At 43.3% G+C, this 21,143-nt stretch overlaps 1 protein-coding gene across 1 annotated transcript; it reads right to left on the bottom strand.

The window, feature by feature from the left end:
- Positions 1 to 686: 686 nt before the first annotated feature.
- On the bottom strand, positions 687 to 18,702 carry LOC143324934 (beta-1,4-galactosyltransferase 3). Its single transcript, XM_076737742.1, has 7 exons — positions 18,556 to 18,702; positions 9,334 to 10,735; positions 5,684 to 5,919; positions 4,731 to 4,918; positions 4,477 to 4,599; positions 4,090 to 4,194; positions 687 to 3,863 (listed from the first exon to the last, which is right to left on the bottom strand). The coding sequence occupies exons 2-7, from the start codon at positions 9,605 to 9,607 to the stop codon at positions 3,608 to 3,610; spliced, it is 1,182 nt and encodes a 393-aa protein (XP_076593857.1). The 5' UTR covers positions 9,608 to 10,735; positions 18,556 to 18,702; the 3' UTR covers positions 687 to 3,607.
- Between the last annotated feature and the right edge of the window lie 2,441 nt (positions 18,703 to 21,143).

Genomic DNA, 21,143 nt, shown 5'->3' with positions numbered 1-21,143 from the left:
TATTATTAATTATGGGGAAATTGCATCTTTATGCAGCCCTGCACAAACTTGTGAAACATATTTTTCCAGGTGAAAATCTGAGGCAAAGACCAACACAAATGATTTCATCTACAAACATCGATGATCAAATAATCCATTATAAAACGATTTTTGATTTTTTCCCCAAGATTATTAGTCCTCGATTGCTCATGCTGTTGAGCCACTTTATTAGGTACACCTGTACAATCTAATGTGATCCCATATAAGCGTTCTGCCATGAAGGCAACTTTTATGATGCTCAGGTTTTGTTGAGGTGCTAATATAATTATATGAGGCCATAGTTGGTGGTAGTGTTGCGGTGGACCGCTCTGTATTGAGAGATTTCCCTGACACTCTGCCCCCCTCATGCACGTAAACAGAGCGTTTTATGGCGGGGCAGATTGTACAGGTGTACTGTTTATTGCTGAAGCTTTCTACCATCGCCTGTAAAAGTCATTCCCATTCGGCCACAGGTGCCGTTTGGAGAAGATGTTGTATATTTTCATAGAAAAATACAAAAGAATATCCCTCTATTTGTATTTGCTTTGCACACACTTCGCATGTGAAGCAAATACAAAGACTCGCTTCTGGCCCATTTTTAACACTGTTTTAAGATAAAAAACAATTAAAAAAAAACACAAAAAGAAAAAAGTGGCAGCATCTCTTTTGAATAATCAGTTTATTAATGAATTTAAGGCCACTCTGGACTGTGCAGAATTCATAAAGAGAGCAGAAACAACTCACAACAAGTCACATTGCCCTTGGTTGCTTCAGTACTACCCTGTGATGACTGCTTGCTATTGCTGCTGAGCTTCTCCACATCGAAACAGAATCACATCAAATCAAACATAAAGAAGCTTATAAAGAAAAAAAAACCCAAAACTTCGGGTCAAGTGGTACACAGTAAATGACGGAGGCTGTACATCGTGACTTCGGGACTATAAGCTTGTACACAACAGTGAGGAGCACTCCGCAATGCAGATGGAAACTTTGCATTTAAAGTCACAAGAAGACAGTTTCCAGTTCACGACACAGACACTTCAGCATGCCAAGGATTTCCTAGGTGGGCACTGATATGTTTCCTCTCCACGTTGTGCTCAGTACTCTCCCTTACCCTTTCTAATAACTTCTTTGCCATGCACATAGCCTTGATATAAAGAAGCTAATCGTGACCACATGTTGAAATACTAGTACTGTGTGTGTGTTGCTAAGGCCATAGGAGTTGAATATGAATTCACAAGGAAAATCACAGGCGACCACTCTCAGAGCTCGTCTCGTCCACTTCAGCAGACAAATACCACAGTGACAGGAAGACGAAAACAAGTTTCAGTACGGCATTTGGAGAAAAAAAAAAAAAAAAAAAGAAGCATCCTCGTTCTTCGTTCTTCCTCTAAAAAAAAAAAATCTGTTTGTACTGAATACATTTTTTAACTCAGAACTGAAAGAGGTTACGAATATTGATAGGAAGAAATGACAGGCCTGACCATGAAGGTAGAATAATGCAGCGTTACAGAAACCACTTACAAGATATGGAGTATATTGTACACACACACACACACACGCACACACGCACGTTTTTCATCTGTTATCACAGCTTTCCATGCAGTCGTCTTTGGTTTCAGCCTGCCAGTACAGCCACACTCACTGCGTAAAGGGACTGTTTTGTTTTTTCCTCACGTAAACAATCAAATCTGTCAGAGTGGAGAGAAGCGAAGAGGAGGGCGGAGAGTCGACGTGCAGTGCGCGGGCACCAGAGGAAAGGATACGGCGGATGTCTCCATGTGTCATCGCAGGCGAACGGTCAATGAAATCACAGACGGCGTTTGCGCAGTGTGACTTATTGTTTTTGTGAGTTTGAAAGTAAAGAACATTTCAAAATAAAAGGAGAAAGAAGCCCGTGTCCTTCCTGCTGAGCCAGCGTGTAACTTGCAAATATTGCTGAAGAAATCTAACACACCTCCGATTTTTGGTTGAGTGTGACAGAACGCCACACTGCTGTCAGTGCTGGGCGAACACCTCACGCCATCAACATGCCAACGATGCCTTCAGGCTTTCCTTTGAGGGTCTGTAAATGAACAAATCAGTCCAGCGTATTGCAGAAAACATAGAGGAATCCTTCAGGTGAAGTGAAGAAAAAAAGAACAAATAAAAAGTTTATCTTGTGCTAACAGCAACATAACTTCCCTTGCCAACCAACAGCCAGAGAGATCTGTCATGCTGTACTTTGGGCTATTCAATAACTTGTTTCTCTACATGGATTCATTCGGTGACTTTTACTGATCTCTGCTCCTGTGCTGATCTGCGGACGCTGCATAAGTCACTCTCTATGATTTGGATGGATTAAGGACAGGTGATGGGCAAAAGATTACAAAGACATTATAAAGATTGACTGCATATAACGTGCTGAGGGAGCAAGCCCGCACTCTTGAGGGAAACATTTACATAATGGGTTACAGAGCGCACTGTACATAATCAACATACATATAAAGTTAAGCAAGACAGACTCCATTTTGATGTGAATCACAAGCTCATCTGAAGGCAGAGGACTGATCACCGTCACCAAGAACTGCTCTATTTGATAAAGGCAAATACAAACATACTCACTCACTCATTCACTCACTCACTCACAAAAGAAAATTCAATCAAATGCTGAAGATATTGGATATGCTTCAAATCCAAAGGCTGAACTGAATGCGCTGGCGAAGACAGACGCAGCTACACAGAGGAACCGTACCTTCGCCTACAATGTTTTCACTCTTCTCATTCACACTGGTCGTTCCGCTGAACTCAACAAGAGGCAAAACTACGTGTACGGCCTCCAAAACTTTTAAACATTAGACAGATTTAGCCTCTCTTTTGATACACAGACAAAATGGATATAGATCAGCAACTCTGTGTAGGAACCCTTTCTGAAGAAGACCCCAGGTATTCGCAGACAGACGGGACATGTGCACTGTTATGTCAGAAGCAGTGATAATCGCAACAGTGGCACACAAATCTGTCAAATTTCTTCACTCTGTACTCATTGTAGCAGCTTCACACACTAAAATGGAAACAAAAACCGTCACTTTCACCCATATATTCATTGGCTTTGAGACAAAAAAATGAGCAAAGACTCTGCCGTGGCACAGTGGGGCTGCTGGAAATTGCAGCTACTGTTCCATTTAACCCGATATTCTAATTAAAGTAAGGTACGAGTGAAAAGACAAAGAAATATGATTCTAAGGCATCACAAGGTTTAGCCAGCGACCTCAGCGCTGTAGATATATAAACTCATAGAGTCCAACTTTAACCCTTCACTCTTCAGCGTGGCTCCCTTGGAAGAATAACCGGTGATGTCACAGGAATCAGGGCGAAGAGCCGTCACCTAAGGGATGAAAAATTCAAGTCTACTGTTTTCATTTTCAATAAATCAGTTTCTATCACCCAAACGACTACCCCCAGAGTCTGCAGGCAGTATGATGTCGATTCTACACAACCATTTCCTCCACAAACTGGTGAAAAAACTTAAAATGAGCAAAAAAACTCCAGGCCACTGAGGAGAAAAACCACCCACTGAAGTTATGGCAGAGTGAGACACGAGGGTCGACTAGTTCTCTGGGAGGCCCTCTTTGGGTTTGGCAGCGGTCTTGGCTGGCTCTTCGGCAGGTGCTCTGGCTGCAGTTTTGCTTGCAGTTTTGGCAGGAGGGGGTGGTGTTGGGGGTGGGTGGAGACCAGCCTCGGTGCCGATGTTGACGGTGATGTTGGTGTAGAGAGGCAGGTATTCCCGAGAGATTGTCTCATATTCGGCTGTGTTCATCCCATCCAGCTTCCAGGTCTGACGTGTCTTGGCCAGCATGTTGAACCTTTGAATGGAGAGCAAAGACGCAGAGAGCAGTGAAGACTGACGGCTGCACAGCTTTACGTTCTGCCTGCGCACTTAAATCACACTTTCTGCTGATTCTACTTAAGATCAAGCGGAAGTTTGTCCTTAATGTCACAGTTCAGATTTTTTTACAGTCTGCCTGCAGAAACTGAATTCAGGTGTTCTACAAACTTCCTGCATGAAACAAACTGCATCTACTTGTTTACCTCTTTGGGTTCACATCATTGCCCTTGTCCAGTTTGTGTTTAATCATCTTGTAACGGCCGACCTTCAGTGACGGACGAGTGATATACATCCCGGCAAGAGTCACTCTGAGAAGACGGGAAACAAACGTCAGTCTTTCACACAGTCCAACTGGGTCTCACACATGTCCTGATGTGGTCCAGGAGGACATCAACCAAACCAGATTTTTTGACCTACAGAACTTTATAATCAACTCAGGGTTGTTTTTGGTTAGTGTTTAGTATCAACGTCATATCAGAGATCAGGTATCATGGTAACTGGAAATGTCAATGTCTGACTGGCCACTGATGCATCATTTCCACAGTAGAACCATCTGATCCTCGAAAGCCTCTGAGCTGAACTGTTCTCACCTGATTCCAATGTCATCATCCTCTCCACCCCAGCCCCAGTAGTTGTTGGGAAAGCCGTTCATTTTGAGGTAGTGCAGTGGCGTCAGAGCTGACACTCCTCCAAAGTACATCTTGTACGGAAGCCTGGAGAGGATTAAAGATCACAAAAAACACCAGTGAGCATTTCAAATAAACGTGGAATATAAACTCTGCTGTGGGTCTATCTGTGAAAAGCAAACCCTTCAACAGCCATTCACAGAGAAGGAGGGACATACTTGTAGCCAAACTTGTCCATGGCGATGGCTGCGTGCTTGGGGTTGGTGTCGCAGACGTATGTGTTGCGATCGTCCTCTGGAATGAGGTCCACATCGTGGAAGAAGAGACAGTCCCAGTCTTCCTCTTTCATGGCCTCCCGGAAACCCACATTCATCAGCTTGGCCCTGTTAAAAGTGTAGTTTCCAGCCTGCAGAGTGAACAGACACTTAATGTCAGTCTACAAGTATTTAAACTGAAACTAACTCACCGCCTCTGAAGCAAAGAAGAACTTTTGACTTGTCAGTATGATGAAGTGAGGTTATGGGGAAAAAACATTCAATCAACAAACTGACACCAACCAGCAGACCTTTCTGGTTATCTGAATAATTATAACATTACTGTATTTCAATAGTGGAAGAACTGGGAAATCAAGCTGGAACACCATCATTTTAAGCTGGTAAAACAATGTTGCTAAAATAAATAAAACAATAAAAATGAAAATAAAAAATAGCGCAGCATCTGATGCACCACATATAAACCTACTAAACTTATTTTGAGATATCCTATAAGAAGACAAAACTTAGGCAGAAAGATTCAACAATATGACTGTGCAATAATACAGCTCAAGAGGCGTCAGAGATAAAGTGCTGAGGAGTAAACATGAATGAATTGTTACAAGCAGCTAAAGGGATTAAACCCTCTAAGCTGCTTGAGCATCCTCATCCTCTGACGTGCATGTCCTGTGGCTGCACAGTAGAGGGCACTCTTCACCTGGCCTGAACTGCAGTGGATACCACAGGAAGGACACCATCCATACAGACCAAATTAACTAGCTGTAGTGATCTGACAAAAACAGCCCTACGTTTCAGCCAAATGAGACATCTGTGTAAAAGCAAAATGTTACTTAAATCCTGTCTTCACCCATTCACTCTTCCTTTAGCAGTGATATGTGGCTTGGTTGTGTGTGTTTCACCTGGTGAATGACGTAAATTCCATACTGGAGCTGCTGCCGCTGCAGAAAAGGATGCAGGTAGTATAGCAGGAACTTAAGGTGGTGTTCTCTGTGTCTGTGGGGGATGATGATGGCTGTTCGGTGCCTCGCCTCGCAGTCAGGCGGCCTGTAGCGCCCCCCACGTACCACCAGCGGGTTTTTCCTCTGAACCTCTGCTAGAGTGAGCCCCGACGGAAAGCTGACGTGCAGCGGCCCACCTGTGAGCACAAATTGGCCTGCTGTCATTGCCAGTAGGAAACAAAATATGTTTGATGGACTGAAGGCAAATAATCTGGTTAGAGCCAGAGAGACTATGATTTGAATATGTTTTTGCGGTTTAAAATGAACTCTTTCTCAGTCTGGTGAGCTGAGCTTGATTTGGGAATCTCCTGACACTAGCACAGAGCTGAATGTGTTCAGAAATACATCAATACCAGTTGATCAGGGGAGACAATTTCAGTTCATTTTGCTTTTGATAGCCTGACTTACGTTAACTGGTAACTGCCTGGTTATGTTTGAGCTGAGGCGCACACTGGACTGCATCTGCCAGTCTGCGCTGACAGCGACAGGCAGCTGTGATGTAGCTAGCTTGACTTTTAGCTCATCCTTCCTCCCCTCAAAGTGTTTTTCAACATGCTTAGTCTCAGCAGCTCTCTGTGGCATTAAGTACTTCGGCTTGAGGAACCTCACTAGCTTTTTGAATCCCTCTCTCTACCACAGTGACTGGCAGCATATCAGCCCCAATCACTTGGCACACCGACTTGGCCTTGGACCGCCGCTCATCACACTTTATCCAACTGGCTAGCAGCGGCGTGCTCTTTGGCTGCGAGCCATCCTCAGACATGGCAGCCAGGTGCTTGTTCTTAATGCGGTGCGGCACAGTGCTGGTTCTGCCACTAAACTGAAGCATCTCACAATTTACATTTGTTGCCTTTCTGGAATAAATGTTCCAATACAGAGTTTTGTTAAGCCACTTTTTTTTTTCTTTACCTTGTAGGCTTCTCACACTGCACCCCAGGCTACGTGAAGCCATCAGCAGTGTGTGTGTGTGTGTGTGTGTGTGTGCACGTGTACAAAAATTAACCAGCATGGGTGCGTGATCAAAAATATTCCCCGTGGTACTGCTCTCACCAATGAGTGATGATGTGAAACAAGGTACTGATTAATGGTTTACTGTTGACATCCCAAACATTGAGACTGATCAAAGCACAAGCCTGTCAGTAACTGGTTCTGATCTGCAGTTGTACAGTTTAACTATGACTTACTCACATAGTGCTCGCAGTGAGTAACTAGTCACTCTATGTTGTCCAAAAAAATGACATTTTACAAAGCTTTCTATGAAGAGGTTAGATTTTTTTTCCCTCCACAAACCAATGAGTGAGAATGTGAAAACAAGGTACATGGCAATGTCATGTCTAACTAGCTAAACTATTATGATGAAGTTGGGCAAAAAGAGCCAATCTGACGATCCAGATCCTCAAATGTGAACATTTCATGATTCATGGATTACTCATTAAAAAATATTGATTAATTTAAGTTTTTGCTGAGATTGACACTGTCATTATTACTCTGTGAGTGACTAAGAGGTCTGGTAGTGCTGACTGAAACTCCAGAGAAAGGGATTAAAACAGCTTCCTGCAACACAATCCACTATCACAACAATCCCACTTTTAGTTTAGAAGTGTATCCCAAAAGCCAAACATCAGGTACAAAAACACTGTTTAAGTAACATTACTGCCTACAGCAGGTGAGAGACAATATTTGAGACCTTTATTAATGAAATTCAAGACTCCTTCACACCTTCTAATCCTCCCTGGGGAAACTGAATTCAATGATTTTATATCTTTTTAGATTGGAAGATATCGATTCAGTTTTATATGACTGAAGAATGAATGTCTTTGTAGTTTGGACTCAGACAGACAAACAATCTGAAGGCGTCACATTGGGCTCTTAACATTTCTCAAAATTCAATGACATTTGAAGACAGACTTATTAACTGAGATCAGAGGTCAGCAAGTAATATCAATATTGATACAGGCAGCCCTAGATGTGTTCTGTCAATATGGGCCGTGCAACATGACAGAGGACTTTATGATGACAGAACTCCAGTGTACATCCCACACAATTTGGCTGTGGCGTTCCAACAGGATCTGTTTGAACTGTTGTCGCTTCCTCAAACCTGTTTCGGTAAAATTCCAGGTGGTTTATGTCCATTTCCTGCTACCTGACTGAAACTGCGGTAACACCTCAATGACCTTTATCCATGATTGTTTCTCGGAAAGCAGTCAATGCCTTGCGGCTCGGTTAACAGCATGTAGTTTAAAATTACTGGTAGTAATGTGGAAACAAAGATTCAGAGGGCAGAGCCTGGAGAACAGAAAACTAAGCCTGCTGTGACTGTGCATCTCAGGTATACTGAACAAAGACTGAACCAGATCACATCGTCTAGCTAATGTGTAACAAGTGTGTGGCCAGGACAATAACAAACAGGCAAACAAAGACTCGCAATACAGGGTTTTCTCTACCATTATAAGACGTAGGTGCAGCACATAAGCGTTTTGTCGTGGCACCTTAGCAGGATGAAAGAAAAAAAAACATGCTGAGAGCTCTCGACCACAATGTGCTGTCATTTATTGTTGCGTTATCTGCTCTGCCCTCCATTGTGTGTGTTTGACAGAGGGCTGGGCTCAGCTCCTTACAGTTCCACACACACAGCAGCAGTAGAGCAAAGAGGCCCCGGTGGGGACGGTGAACCAGGTGACGTGAAGGTAATGTTTTGAGGAGCGATATTTCCACCTGCTTTGTCTGCATTAACTGCTGTTTAACACAACAGCATGCTTATTAAGCTACTTTTTACGAACAAGCTAAAAGCTGTCTGTAGGTTGGCCTAACAGTTTATCTCAGTTTTCCAAGAATCTTAATATTTGGCAGATTCTTGTGAACTCAGCTACAGGCTGAAACAGCAACAGTGAGGTTCCAGAAGGTTTCTTTATTGCTCTTAATGTTGTCTGGCGTGGTCATTTAAAATTGCTTGCAGTGTTGCTTAATACTAAAAAAGGGGGGTGAGTCCTCAAATATTCAGTGGTCTAGTGTTATATTCATACTTCAATTTGAGCCATTTTTAGACACATCCACTGGTCAAAAAAAATCTAAAAGATCCAAAGAGAGACCTTATCGGCTCAATTTGCCAAACTTGCACCTAAAAAACCTCTATCATTACACAACTTTTTTACAGGCTGGAAGCTTTATACAGGACATCAGAAAAGGCACTTACTGTAAACTACAAAAAAACTACCACAACACCAACAAGCAGCAGCTGATGATGTGCGACTCCTTTCCAAGAAGTCTGATGGCCCACCAACTATTATCACACAGGTCATGGCTCAGCTTCATTGAGTTTAAATGGAGATGTTTGATGGCTGTACCACTGTGATGCACTTGGCTGAGGTGTCAAGGTGAAGGGACAAGATTAATGAATGTTAACTATGTAATTCTGGAAGACTGACATCCAAATTTGTTTATCCATCAACACTAGATTTCGAGATTTACATGTATGGAGGAGAGAGTGATCTACCTTCAGTAATACAGTTCAGTCTGATAAAATGGACACAGAAGCAGGCAAAAACACTCACCTATAAGAGGGGACGTCTTAGGGCAGTAGGGCATGTCATCTCCATGGCTATGACCTTTGGATAGGTGGGAGAGGTTGGCATATACGTCCCCTCCGGGGATGCCAGCTGCTGTGTGGTTGCGGCCTGATAAACCAGCGGCGTCAGGCTTGCGGAAGATGCGGATGAAGTAAGAGACCCTCTTCTGGTATCCCTCTCGGGACAGCAACGCCATGACCACCAGCTGGATGCCCAGAAACATGAAAAGGTAGCGCCATTTGGACTGGATGCTGATCATGGCGACGGCTCTGCGTCGTCAAAGCAAGTGGTCCGGAGGTGGCAGTGCAGAAAGTCACGATGATCCGGAGCAACCTGACTCTCAGTGATTTAACACAGGGGCTATATAAGCTCTCCCCGAGCAGAAACAAAATTCAGGAGGGTGATGATTGTCAACTGTGAAATTGATGGAGGCTGGTGTTGTGGCTGTTAACACCCACACACAAAGTCAAATATACTACGTACTTTCTGTAAAATACGGCAACTTCCACTGAACGTGACAGTTACTGTATGTAAAGTTACATGCAATAACCTCTGGCAATGCGGAGAACGAATATAGAGCAAGACGTGTGAAAAAAATAGACAAAAGTAACACAAAAAGGCACTTTTGGTAGGATGCGATCAAAAAAAAAAACACCAAGAGGAAAACTAGAAAAATATTCTACACCAAGAAAAAAAGTTTTGTCTACTTTTCTCTGTTTCACTGCATCCCTTGCTGCAGGTCACTATGTGGCAAGTAGCTCCACAGCTGACTGCTGGTCCAGAGTGTGATTGGCGTGGGGTGGTAATGCCAGTCCCACATCATGTGGTTTCACCCCCATTGAATTACATCTGTCGCCCCGTGAAGCTCATTCTCCTCCGGTCAAATAAACGGCAGTGTTGGTGTCTCTCGCTCACTCACTCTTCCTCCCTTTGTGAGCTTTATGCTGCCTTCTGTTCTCCCTCATGCTCTCTCCTGAGGGAGGCCTCTGCAACAACAACAGCCGCCATGACAAAAGGGAGCATATGCAGCCGTATAGGCCCTTTACTTTACAGAGGATTACACAGCTTCCATCCACTCACTGCCCGACTGGCTGGAGAGACAGGGGGAGTGGACCATGACCAGTGTTGGAGGAGTGGTCAGAGGGTCGCATGTGTGTGGGCGGCTGTGTATTTGTTAGGGGGAGGGCTTCAGTGGCGAGTCAGGCTGAGAGAAACAGAACTGGGGGAGGAGATGATGGAGGAAGAGGAGGGGGGAGAGTTCTGATTCCCACTGCTATTGTCTCATGACGCAATCCGCGGCTATGAGGCACCTCGAGCAGCCCACTGGGCTGATAGCCACTAGACTCACTGGATGGACAGGACCTGGACCAATCACTCCAGCGTGGCTCTGAAAGACAAAACACAGAAGAGGAGGAGGGACGGTTACATTGACTGTCACCCTTTGGTTCAAACTGTTGACATCAGCGATTTTGTACTTACAGCAGAATGTCTTTCCCATACAAACAATGACTAATTGTGTGCTGCACAGGCCCAACAAATGGATTGTGTTTGTTTACATGAAGACTCAACAGCACAGTTGGATAGCTTTGACTAATCAGGCCCAGCGTGGGCTTCAGTGCAGATGCCTCCCCAAAGAGAGGCCTGCTGCCCACAGTGGTCGGCAGATGGGAAGCTGTGCACCACCGTGTGGATGAAACTTCCTAATTCCAGAGCCAATAAACTCAGTTGTCCTGTCGCTGTAGTTTGGTGCAAAACCGTGCTTCCCGACCTTGCATAAACCCTACCCCTGCTCTGGTGCTGTCTGCTGCAGCATCCGACACTTCCTTAGTCGCAAATCAATTACCGCTTGTTAAAAGTAGCCAGCCACAGACCGCTAATCCTAATCCCACTGAATGCTATGAGACTGGTGGAGAGACTGAGAGAGACGGATGGACAGACAAAAAAAAAAAAAAAAAATTTGGAGCAGCTGCCAACTTCTCACCTACGCATAATACCATCACTGACTTTACAGCTTAGCTTTCAATCCCAAAAGTCAACATTTGTTTAAATCTGCTGCACCACATCAAAGGTCTAAAACTGCAATGTCTCCCAGTGTGCTTGGATTTAATAACTAATGTTAACCAGTGAGTCATGAAGGCCTCTCTGGGCTGAAACCAGTCACGTTTCCCACACATTTATTCCATATTGTGCTCAGCAAATGTGTGCTTTACAAAAACTATTTCAAGAAAATTCAGAAATTGATGAATGCCAAAAGCACAGCTGCTTTAATGACCATTTAGTTCATTCCTACTGAATCATTAGTATGTTGTTGATATCTTCAGCCCTGAGCACGTCATGCTAATTACACCAGGGAAAACAACGCATTATGGGCACTCTGGTTTGTGGTATCTATTAGCTTTCAGAAGCAGTGTTCCTGTCTTTGCCTTTTTCTCATGTTTAGTCTGCAGTCAATCCATATCACACTCAACAGGCCATGTGAGGTATACCTCATTTGTAAAGGGAGAGAGACTGAAAAACAAAAAACAGACAGTAAAGATGAAAAGCAGAAAGAAAACGACTGAGTGCGCTGACAAAAAGCACGACTGCCAACTGTTATCTTTTCATCACACAAGTGATTAATTACAGTTATTAGTCGTGATAATAAAAAGCGACTTGTCATGCACCATTTCATGACATGTTAACATCTCGTCTTTCAGGAATTAGTCCTGCAAGGCAATATAGTTTTATAAAGGAACGTTTGGACAGTACATTGGACTGTGGACGGTGACTAATATGTTTTCATTACAGGAAATAATAAAATCTACAACCCAGGGCACATAAAAATATACCTTCCTTTGATTGTGAAACATCCTCTACACAGATATATGATATATGACGTCTGACAAACTCATGCTCGCTGAACTGTAGTGTTGATGTATTTCCGCATTTTGCTTTGACAGCTGACTGTGAGGATTTTCAGTTCAAGGATAATAAAGGTTTTCTCTAAGGGGATATGTGGATCAAAAGGGAGAGGAAAGCCTCTGCTTGCCGCTGCAGATGAGTTTCATCTGCATGTGCAACTGTGAGCAGATGGGAGATTGACCCCTCTCACTTCGCCTGGCCCCTATAATAGCCCCATAGATTATGGATATGATTTATGAAGATCATGCCATAAAGACTCTGGTAAATCCCACAGCAGGGAAACTCAACTCCACCACTCAGCGATGTGATCCAGAACACAAAAAACAAGCGACCTGGAAAACAATAATCTTTTTTTTTTTAAGTAATGACTAAGACTTATGAACTGGTAGTGTAACATGATCTTTCAGGCTCACTACAGTAATATAAATGATTAAACCTCTCAGGTTTTCAAGAGCAAAGCATGGCTGATAAGATCAATGCGGTGTGCAACCTTGAACTACTAGATGACTATGGTTGGTGTGACAGGAACACCTCCAGGAGCTGAATTCAAAGTTTCCATAACACACCCTCCCTATACGCCCATATTACAGCATCACACTCGTCCATAATGAGATACACGAAGGGGAGAAATGATAAGTCTGGCTTGCTTTAAAGCTTGAGGGCCATATTGTGCTTGAGCTGCTTCATACAGTGAGAGAACTTGGCAGCAGGCACCTCCTTCAACAAAGCTCAGGCACTGACTTAACACGCATATGAAAGAGACCCAGTGACTAGATTTAGACGAATCTTTCTGTGTTGGCTAAAAGGCTGAGGAAGAAGAGTGAACCAAAGAGAGAGGAAGGACAAAGCAAACTAAGAGGAGCTGGAGGGAGAGAGGGAGAGCAGCCAACAGTCCGGTTACACTGTGTTCTTTTGACTTTATTGTCTCTGCTGCACGGATATCCTTCCTTTCTGCATTTAGAATTTAAAAAGAGGCAGGTTTGGCATGACATATCATACATCCAGCACGCCAAAGGAGCCTTTTCTGCTCTCTCCTCTTCTTTATTTATTTTTTTAACCTCACTGTGCTATGCGCACTTTAAACAGTGATGGCACATAACAGCCGACAAATGGGACATTTTCTTTTCTGCCCACGGGGCATTAATATTACATATATATGGTATGTCCACATGCATGCTTGCACATGCACGAATGAATGCGAGAGAAGCCAAGAGGGCTAGCATGGGGGTTAGAATGAAGAGAAGACAAGGAAATAAAAGGGGGTGGGGGTATAGAGTAGGGAAGTTATATATTTAGATCATCATCTAGGGACTGCAGCTTACGGTCAGCAGTGCAGTTCAAATCCTAAAGGGACATCCTATAACTCATGCACAGCCCATTGACAGCCATAGCAGCCCCAGAGGGAGACAAACAAGCAACTAGATCACAGCGGGGGTCGCCACAGAAGACGTTTACCTAACCAGACATTCCTACTCAGTCTCTATTGGCCCCAACACCTCAGTTACTTTTCTTCTCTCTTTCCCTTTTTTCCGCTCTCTCTACCAAGGCAGCCCATTCTCTGTACTAGAGCTGATAAGTGGTATTTATGCACAAAACATCACATTTTCAACACCAACAGCCATTTACTACCTATCATGGGTTATTTTATAGTTGGTAGTTACGGGAGCCAGAAATTCCAGGCACAGCTGGTTCACATCAAATGAGTACAGAACAGAGATGTGGCCCATTCCCCTTTGAGTACAATGCTATTTCGCTCTTGCAGATTAGCTGCAACTGCATTCAAAGCAGTGCTTCTGTTAAGTGTTACTACAAGAACGGTATTGGGTGTTGATTTCTTAAGTCCTCAGAAGCAGCATGCATCTTAGCCAGCAACTGGGAAAAAAATTATCAAGAAATTAGAAAAATAGAGAATAGAAACCCTTGCAACAAGACCTAGACTAGACTGCACATTGTGGTAAGGTCCTTAACCTCTTAACCCCATTGAAGCACATAGCAAGGCTCTGCATTAGAGGATGAAGCTTTCACATCTGTCCAAGTGTGTCATCAGTTCTATATGTACCAGCCTATCGAGGATGAACGAGTGCACTCCAGTCTTAAATGTGTGACCTTCCTGTAAATCTGCTAAACCCCTACTACTGTGAGTGGGGGGAAAGTCCATCCAATCCCACTTTTTTGCACAAAAATTCACTTTAAGCTTTTATTCAGGGCTACAGCATAAGACTCCTGTATGCCATAGAGACTTGTTACCCATCTCTCTTAAGATCATGTATCTAACTAAAACAAGGTTGCAGGACACAACATCTATACACATCTAACAGACATGCAAGACTAGAGTCAAATGGAGAGGCTACTTAAATGTACAAGGTTGCCATCCAGGCTAAAATCGCAAGTCATATCAAAAATACGAAAATAAATGGCCACAATCACGGAACACTTGTTGACATGCTATTGGAAATTAGGTGTAGTTATTTTGATCCAACATTTAGTCAAGCAAAACCCATCCACATATTGTAAAATCTAACTGCATATGCTGTATTGGACTCAGACTACTGCAACCAATTTCATTAATGTGCATCTGTTGCAGGAGGACAAGAACTAGTCAGTGAAATGAGTTTCATGAATGAAATAGAAATCTGTATACTGTGTTCAACTGGAGTAATGCCACTTAAAAAGTGCAGGAAGAGAGCATGTTGGAATGGATGGGAACACAAAAGTCAGGTAGGAACAAAACTGTAGCCTGAGCAGACTCAACTTCAGAGGTCTGCAATCAGGCTGGAACTCCAGCTGAGATTTTCAAGACCTAAGGAATGGTTTTGAAGAGAAAGCGATCTGAGAGGCTGTTTTTCCACCATTTGTAAAGTGTTTGTTTGGAAGTTACATCCATGTCAAGTACTGCCTATACCGCCCTCAGGATTTGATGGTGGTAGAGCATAGTGTACTCCTATTTAGTCTCCAGAGGAGTTATGTAAGGAACAGTAAGTGCAATGTGCTCAGAGTCAGGTGGATGAACAGCAAGCTGTCATAAAAAATAAATGACATTAGTGCTTTTTTTTTCTAGTTGCCTCTAACCTCATAGGAACTCAATAAACTATCACCACGTGTAGTGACTGTAGTCACTGACGCTGATAACAACATCAATCAACTTAACAAAAATATTGTAAACATGTCGGAATTCACCACTGTTTCTGATCAGCAACTACACAAGCTTGTGAATGAAAGTATCTCTTCCATGTGCAGTCTTGACCCAGTCCCCTTTATGCATCCAGGAAAACATCTTTTATCACTACAGGAGTTAATGTATGAAGGACATATGAGTTAGCTTTTGCTGTTGCTCAGGGAAGCTGCCTTATATTATAAATAACAGGTGCCTTCAGAATCGTGCTTGGCATCCCATTAGCCTCAGAGCTTATCTGTGGTAAAGTCAGGAATGAAAGCATTAATATATTTCCCCACAGGTTTTAACCCTGTCCTCGGTGTGCTTTTTTCCTGGCAGCCACCCAGCTCTGCAAACAGCATTGTGTCGTGCATTCCACAGCAACAATAAGAAAATGATTTGTGGTGTTGAAATAAAAAAGACAGCATTAACAACTGGCACAGAGATGAATGGTTCACACGACAAAGAGGACATTCCAGCAAACTTGCCGTGGTAGGTTTGTCAACTGTGTCTCTCTTTACCCAACCATGCAGCATTAACAGGAACTAATATTTGCATTGTGTTAGCATTTCCTCATTCTTAAAACCTGAGATATGGTTTAGGAACCCAGACCGGACTTAAAGGGACCACTGACTGGGATACTGTTTGGGGGCTATATTCCACTGCTGGACTATGTCATTCCTCAAAATTCTAACATTGTGAGAGTGAAAGCTAATTAACAGGAGTGTTTCAACTGGTTCAGGAACAGGCGCTTAATACTGTACGTATCTGAGAGTGAAACTGATGTGAACAGATGTGATCAGCAGACCGCAAAGACCTCTTACACAACAGCATGACTTCTCTTCAAAAGGCTGCCAAGACGTGAGGGGCATATTCTTTACAGAAACCACCATCAGTTTTAAAAATACAACAGACTTGAAGTAAAAATGTTTCTCAGATTCAGCATACAGGAGTAGGCCCTTTCTCTCAAGCATCAACCGAGCAAGACCACGCAATGAAATAATGTGCAAACATGCCCTGAGAAAAGAGGTGTCTGCATAACAACGCGTGCCAGCGTCCTTGTCATGGCAACCCATCCTGAGCCCTGGCCATTCATCGTGGGTGCAGCTGGTACACGTCTCTATGGCTGTTCCCTCGAGTACGTCGCTGCTGGGACCGACTGCTGAGGAGGAGGGGGGGCACATCATCCTCCTCCTTCCTCCCACTTTTTCTTGTCATCTCTCTGATGTTGGTTGCTCGTGTTGTTTCCATAGTGCAGTGTTCACGCCCAGCTATAACCAACCCACCAGGGACAGTCGCTTATCCAATCAAGCGACTTGCAGTGGGTTGCAAACTTAGCTACGACAACCATGGAGATAAGGAAACCCACATGGCGACAGAAACCCACAACAAAACTGGAGGAACAAGTTGCACAAGAAAGGAGTTGACACAACAGGTCCTGTAACATTTCGCCTAACATAAAAATGCAAAGACTTGAGGGGGATCAGGCCGACAGCGATTGCCAAATTTTGTTCCATGTGAATATGGAATCCAGGGAGACAACAATGAACGGCAGCTATGTCAAAAATCAAATCAAAGAGTGTGACAACTAAAGCTGATCATTCAGTTTGGAAAAAAAAAGTTATTTAGGAGAGCTGCATTTTAAGCTATGCCATAACCCTGTCACAGGATTATATTGTCACAACGGAACTCAATATTGTAATAACCTGCAATAACTGCCAATGGTCATGTGTGTGTGTTTGTGTGGGGGGGGGGGGGGGGGGGCTTTTATTCTCAGCCATAAAGGAAGTGACAGACAGGAGAAGGAGTGGAGATAGCGCCCAGTTTGACGGACATGCAGCTAAGCTAGTAGTCACAGTTTTGTTTTAAAATAAAAGTTATACAAAAGATAGATCCTGTAATAAAAATGTATTTATGTGTCAGAGATGGGGGGGGGGTATATTCATTTGTACCTGGCTGCAGTCTTCTTCTTAAGGACAGACAAGCTCATCAGTTGCTTAATAAGTGTGAAAGTTTGCCCTGGCACTGACACGTAAGTTTACACAAAAGGAAATGAGGACTGTGTGTGCAGAGCACATCATCCTGACCACACAGTGTGTGGAGCATTACGACAAAGATAACACCCTAGCTGTCAGCAGATTAAATAAAGGAGTCGCCCTTCAGTCTGCCTCTCATTCCTCAAGTAGCATAACGTTATGGACTCAATCAATCGAACCGCTCGGAGGGGGAGGGGGCCGCCATGCAGAGCCTTTTGTTCTGCTGAGGAGGGTATACATGAGACCACAGGAAAAGCATCGAGGCTACGAAACCTGTTTCAGCGAAATCAAAGTGACTCAAGCGAGAAAACAACATCAAATGGCGCAGTCAATAAGTACTTTCAGCACTCGCTGTTACCTTTAATGACAGCACTTTGGCTAACTCGAGCCCATCGTGAGAAGCTGTTAGTTAGCTATTAATAAACCGAGTTGCTGCCAATTACGGTGGTCATTAAGCTCATTACAAAACTTTTGTTCGCATCGCCATTGTGCTTTCAGTAGTGACACGGAAACTTGCAAACCGGAGGGGCAACAAGCAAACTTCCAGGTGGTTTGTTAACTCACAGTTCGGTTAGCTAAAAGTTGTGCAAGCATTTTGGGAGGGTGACAAAATTGAGCTCACATTGACTGGCATAAGGTTGGAAATGTTGGCCGTGTAGCTAGTACTACTTTAATTTCACTGGCAAACTAAAAACACGCACTTAAAAAACAGGTTTTCGCCACTATGTACGCAAACCGGCGTTTAAATGCTTTTTGAAGGCTTTTCGTCGCAGCGTGTTGAGACGTTACGGCTCTTACTTTTAAGTGGAGCTAACACGACAGTTAACTATCTTTCAACTGTTGTCTGACCGAACATGTCCACTCAAACCAGGAGCTAATCAACCAGACTTTTTAAATCCACAGCCCTGGAAACTCCGCACTGTCTTCTCACCCGATCTCCCAACTGCAACCTCGCCAGCTGTGACGGCAAAGGCGAGACGAGCCGTGCCGAGCTAGCCGCTGCGGGTTAAATGACGTTAGTTAGCTGGCTAGCTAGCAAGCCACACAAGCGGCAGCCACGCAGACTGATACTGGTTTTCGGAATCAGTTAAGTGTATTTTGCTGTTTGGTTCTTACCAGCGGGGCTGCTTGTGTCCCTCGACTGACTGAGTAGCCGTTAGCCGTCGATATCCCCAACACAATGCCCTCCCTCCTCCGGATTTCCTATCCGTTTTGAAGTTGATGTGCGGACGCTGCGATGTGCGGTGGTGTCGCTGAGCGAATGAGCAGAGTCGGTCGAACAGCACTTTTCCCCTCCCCTTCACTGGAAGTCCCACATGACATTAGAAAAGAGGCCCAGTTTCGCTGTTTTACACGAGAAAACTATGAACACAGCGTCATTCGTGGCTGTTTTAGGGGTGACTGCGGTATTAGGAGCTCATGTATGTTGGAAGCGGCACTATTTAACTGGCAGTATCACGACTGTATTTAAAGAACGTTAACTTTGATAAAAACCGCCAGCACAGAGAATCGTAGAAAAGCATAGAAATAAGTAATTAACAGTAAACGTTATCCCATAAATCTATAAATAATATAGAAGAATTTGAGATTTGGATTCGATTCTGACTTTAAAAGTGCCCCAAAAATAAGGATTTACTTTGGTGTTTAAACTGTAGTTGAGGCTGTCTGAAGACCTCACAGGATCTGGGATCGAAAGGCGAAAACATGATCCGTTTTGACCTGGAAAAATGCCTGAAATGAAAAATGAGACAGGCCTTTAAGCGGCTGTGCATTGTGTATTTTCAGGCGTATGACACAGGCCTTCAAGAAGAGACAGAAAATCAACAAACGCCCCTCTGCCCCAAAACTCGGGACAAACAGCGTGACTGAGCCTGCGCGTTTAACTTGGTCCATTTGTGAATTGATCACGATCAGCTCCGTGGGAGTGTCCCCAGTCACTGTTCACAGCTACGTGTTCTAGAACTGGACAATGACAGAAAATAAAACGAAAACAAACATTTCACTTTTCATACACTCACATTTCAACCTTCAGGTAAGTGGATATGATTTGCTTTTGATTCATCTGTTTGACTCATCAGACTTAGGCTACTTTGCCTTTTACTTTCAAATGCAAGTCTGGTGAATAGAAAGCAAACAGAAATAATACAGTATGCTTAGTTACGTGAAAATATCAACAAATACACAGCTTCATTCATGGCTGCCAGGATACTGAATTCCACCTTGTCTGTGTTTTTGATGGGATTAGTCAGCAAAATGTCTGTCCCAGCACATCTGTACCAGTTGTTTAATGTCAGGCCCTCAGCAGCTCAAGCCAGCATGGATGCTTTGGACTCAGCTTTGTGGTGGAGGATCTTCCCTGGACAGGATTTTGGACCAAACCACAGGCTGAGTCAAATCTTTGCCAGGTTGTACCACCAGCCAAAACTTGCAATGCTGCAGCTCTTTCCCTATTATTTTCACCACTGGGGGGGGGACTGAAACCCCATAACTGAAAACAGTGAAAACAACACAAAGAGAACACATCAAACGCTGAAACTTAGAAATGTAGCTGTTTTTGAACATCATGCCATTTTGATTTTGATGTCATCAACACATTTTTAAGAAAGTTATGACAGGGTCATGTTTACCATTAACAACACTGTAAGCGTTCAGGACCTGAGCTTTGGAGAGTAAGCTAAGATAAAACCTTACTGATCCCACATCAGGGAAATTATGTTGTTATAAACAGCAGCAGAAGCAACAGAAATAAAACAAAATAAAAATCAACTATATATATGTGTAAATTAAAATACAAAAAGGTGTATAAAAACAGATTTGCTTTCGGTCTCACTTTTCCAGTGCAGAATTTTAGATTGCATATTGATAGCAATATAGTGTTATGTAATATTGCACAGTAGAAAAAGTATAAACACAGTAGAAAATAATAGATGGATGAGAGTGGGATGCTTTTCGGTTCCCGCTCGATGTACAGTTTCAGCTGCTTAACAGTTCGGGGTGTCTTTTGTTGTGTGTCCGTATGTATCGTTCAGCTGTCCAGTATTGGCTTTCTGCCTTGTCCCTCGTGTTGAGATTTCTTCAGACCCTCTTCATCTTTTAACGACATTGTGCACTGCACACAATGAAATCCCCAAATTCTTTGCAGTTTCACACTGAGAAACATTATTCTTAAATTGTTGCCCTGTTTTCCAGCAGTCTGTCACAGAGTGGTCAAGTCCTCCCCATCTTTACCTCTCTGGGATGTTCTTTTTATACTCAGTCTGTTACTAACTTGTTGCCAGTTAACACAGTTCATTGTAATGTGCTCCACCAGCTGTTTTCTTTCAGCTTTTCACAACTTTTCCAGTCTTTTGGTGCCACTGTCCCAACTTTCTAGAGACCTGTTGCTGGCATCAAATTCTAAATGAGGATATAATTGGAAAAAAAAAAAAAAAAATGTCTTTTTGCTGTTTTCATTAAAATATGGGGTTTCAGTGTTGTTCAAATCATCACATTCTGTTTATTTACATTGTACACAGTGTCCTAACTTTTTTGGATAAGGGGTTGAAGCTTGGGATATAAGACCATATTACATTGAACCTTCTGATTATTTTAACTTCAATTAAATGTATTGCAGCAAAGCTATTCCTCAGGGGAGTCTGCTCCTCAGCCTGTCCACGTACATTCATACTAAGGTGGACAAAGGTGATATTTGCTCTGTAGCCTGG

The sequence above is a fragment of the Chaetodon auriga genome, chromosome 8 (genome assembly GCF_051107435.1).
Source record: "Chaetodon auriga isolate fChaAug3 chromosome 8, fChaAug3.hap1, whole genome shotgun sequence".
Taxonomy (NCBI): Eukaryota; Metazoa; Chordata; class Actinopteri; order Chaetodontiformes; family Chaetodontidae; genus Chaetodon; species Chaetodon auriga.
Note: the sequence above shows the minus strand (reverse complement) of the source record. Positions and strands in the feature narration are given on the sequence as shown.

Bases quoted from the DNA above. Each gene is read 5' to 3' on its own strand.
- LOC143324934 (XM_076737742.1), bottom strand. From the start codon at position 9,607: ATGATCAGCATCCAGTCCAAATGGCGCTACCTTTTCATGTTTCTGGGC. The intron at 5,920-9,333 runs GTGAGTGTTTTT...TTGTGCTCACAG, and splicing joins TAAGACGTCCCCTCTTATAG to GTGGGCCGCTGCACGTCAGC. The intron at 4,195-4,476 runs GTGAGAACAGTT...CCGTCTTCTCAG, and splicing joins GATGATGACATTGGAATCAG to AGTGACTCTTGCCGGGATGT.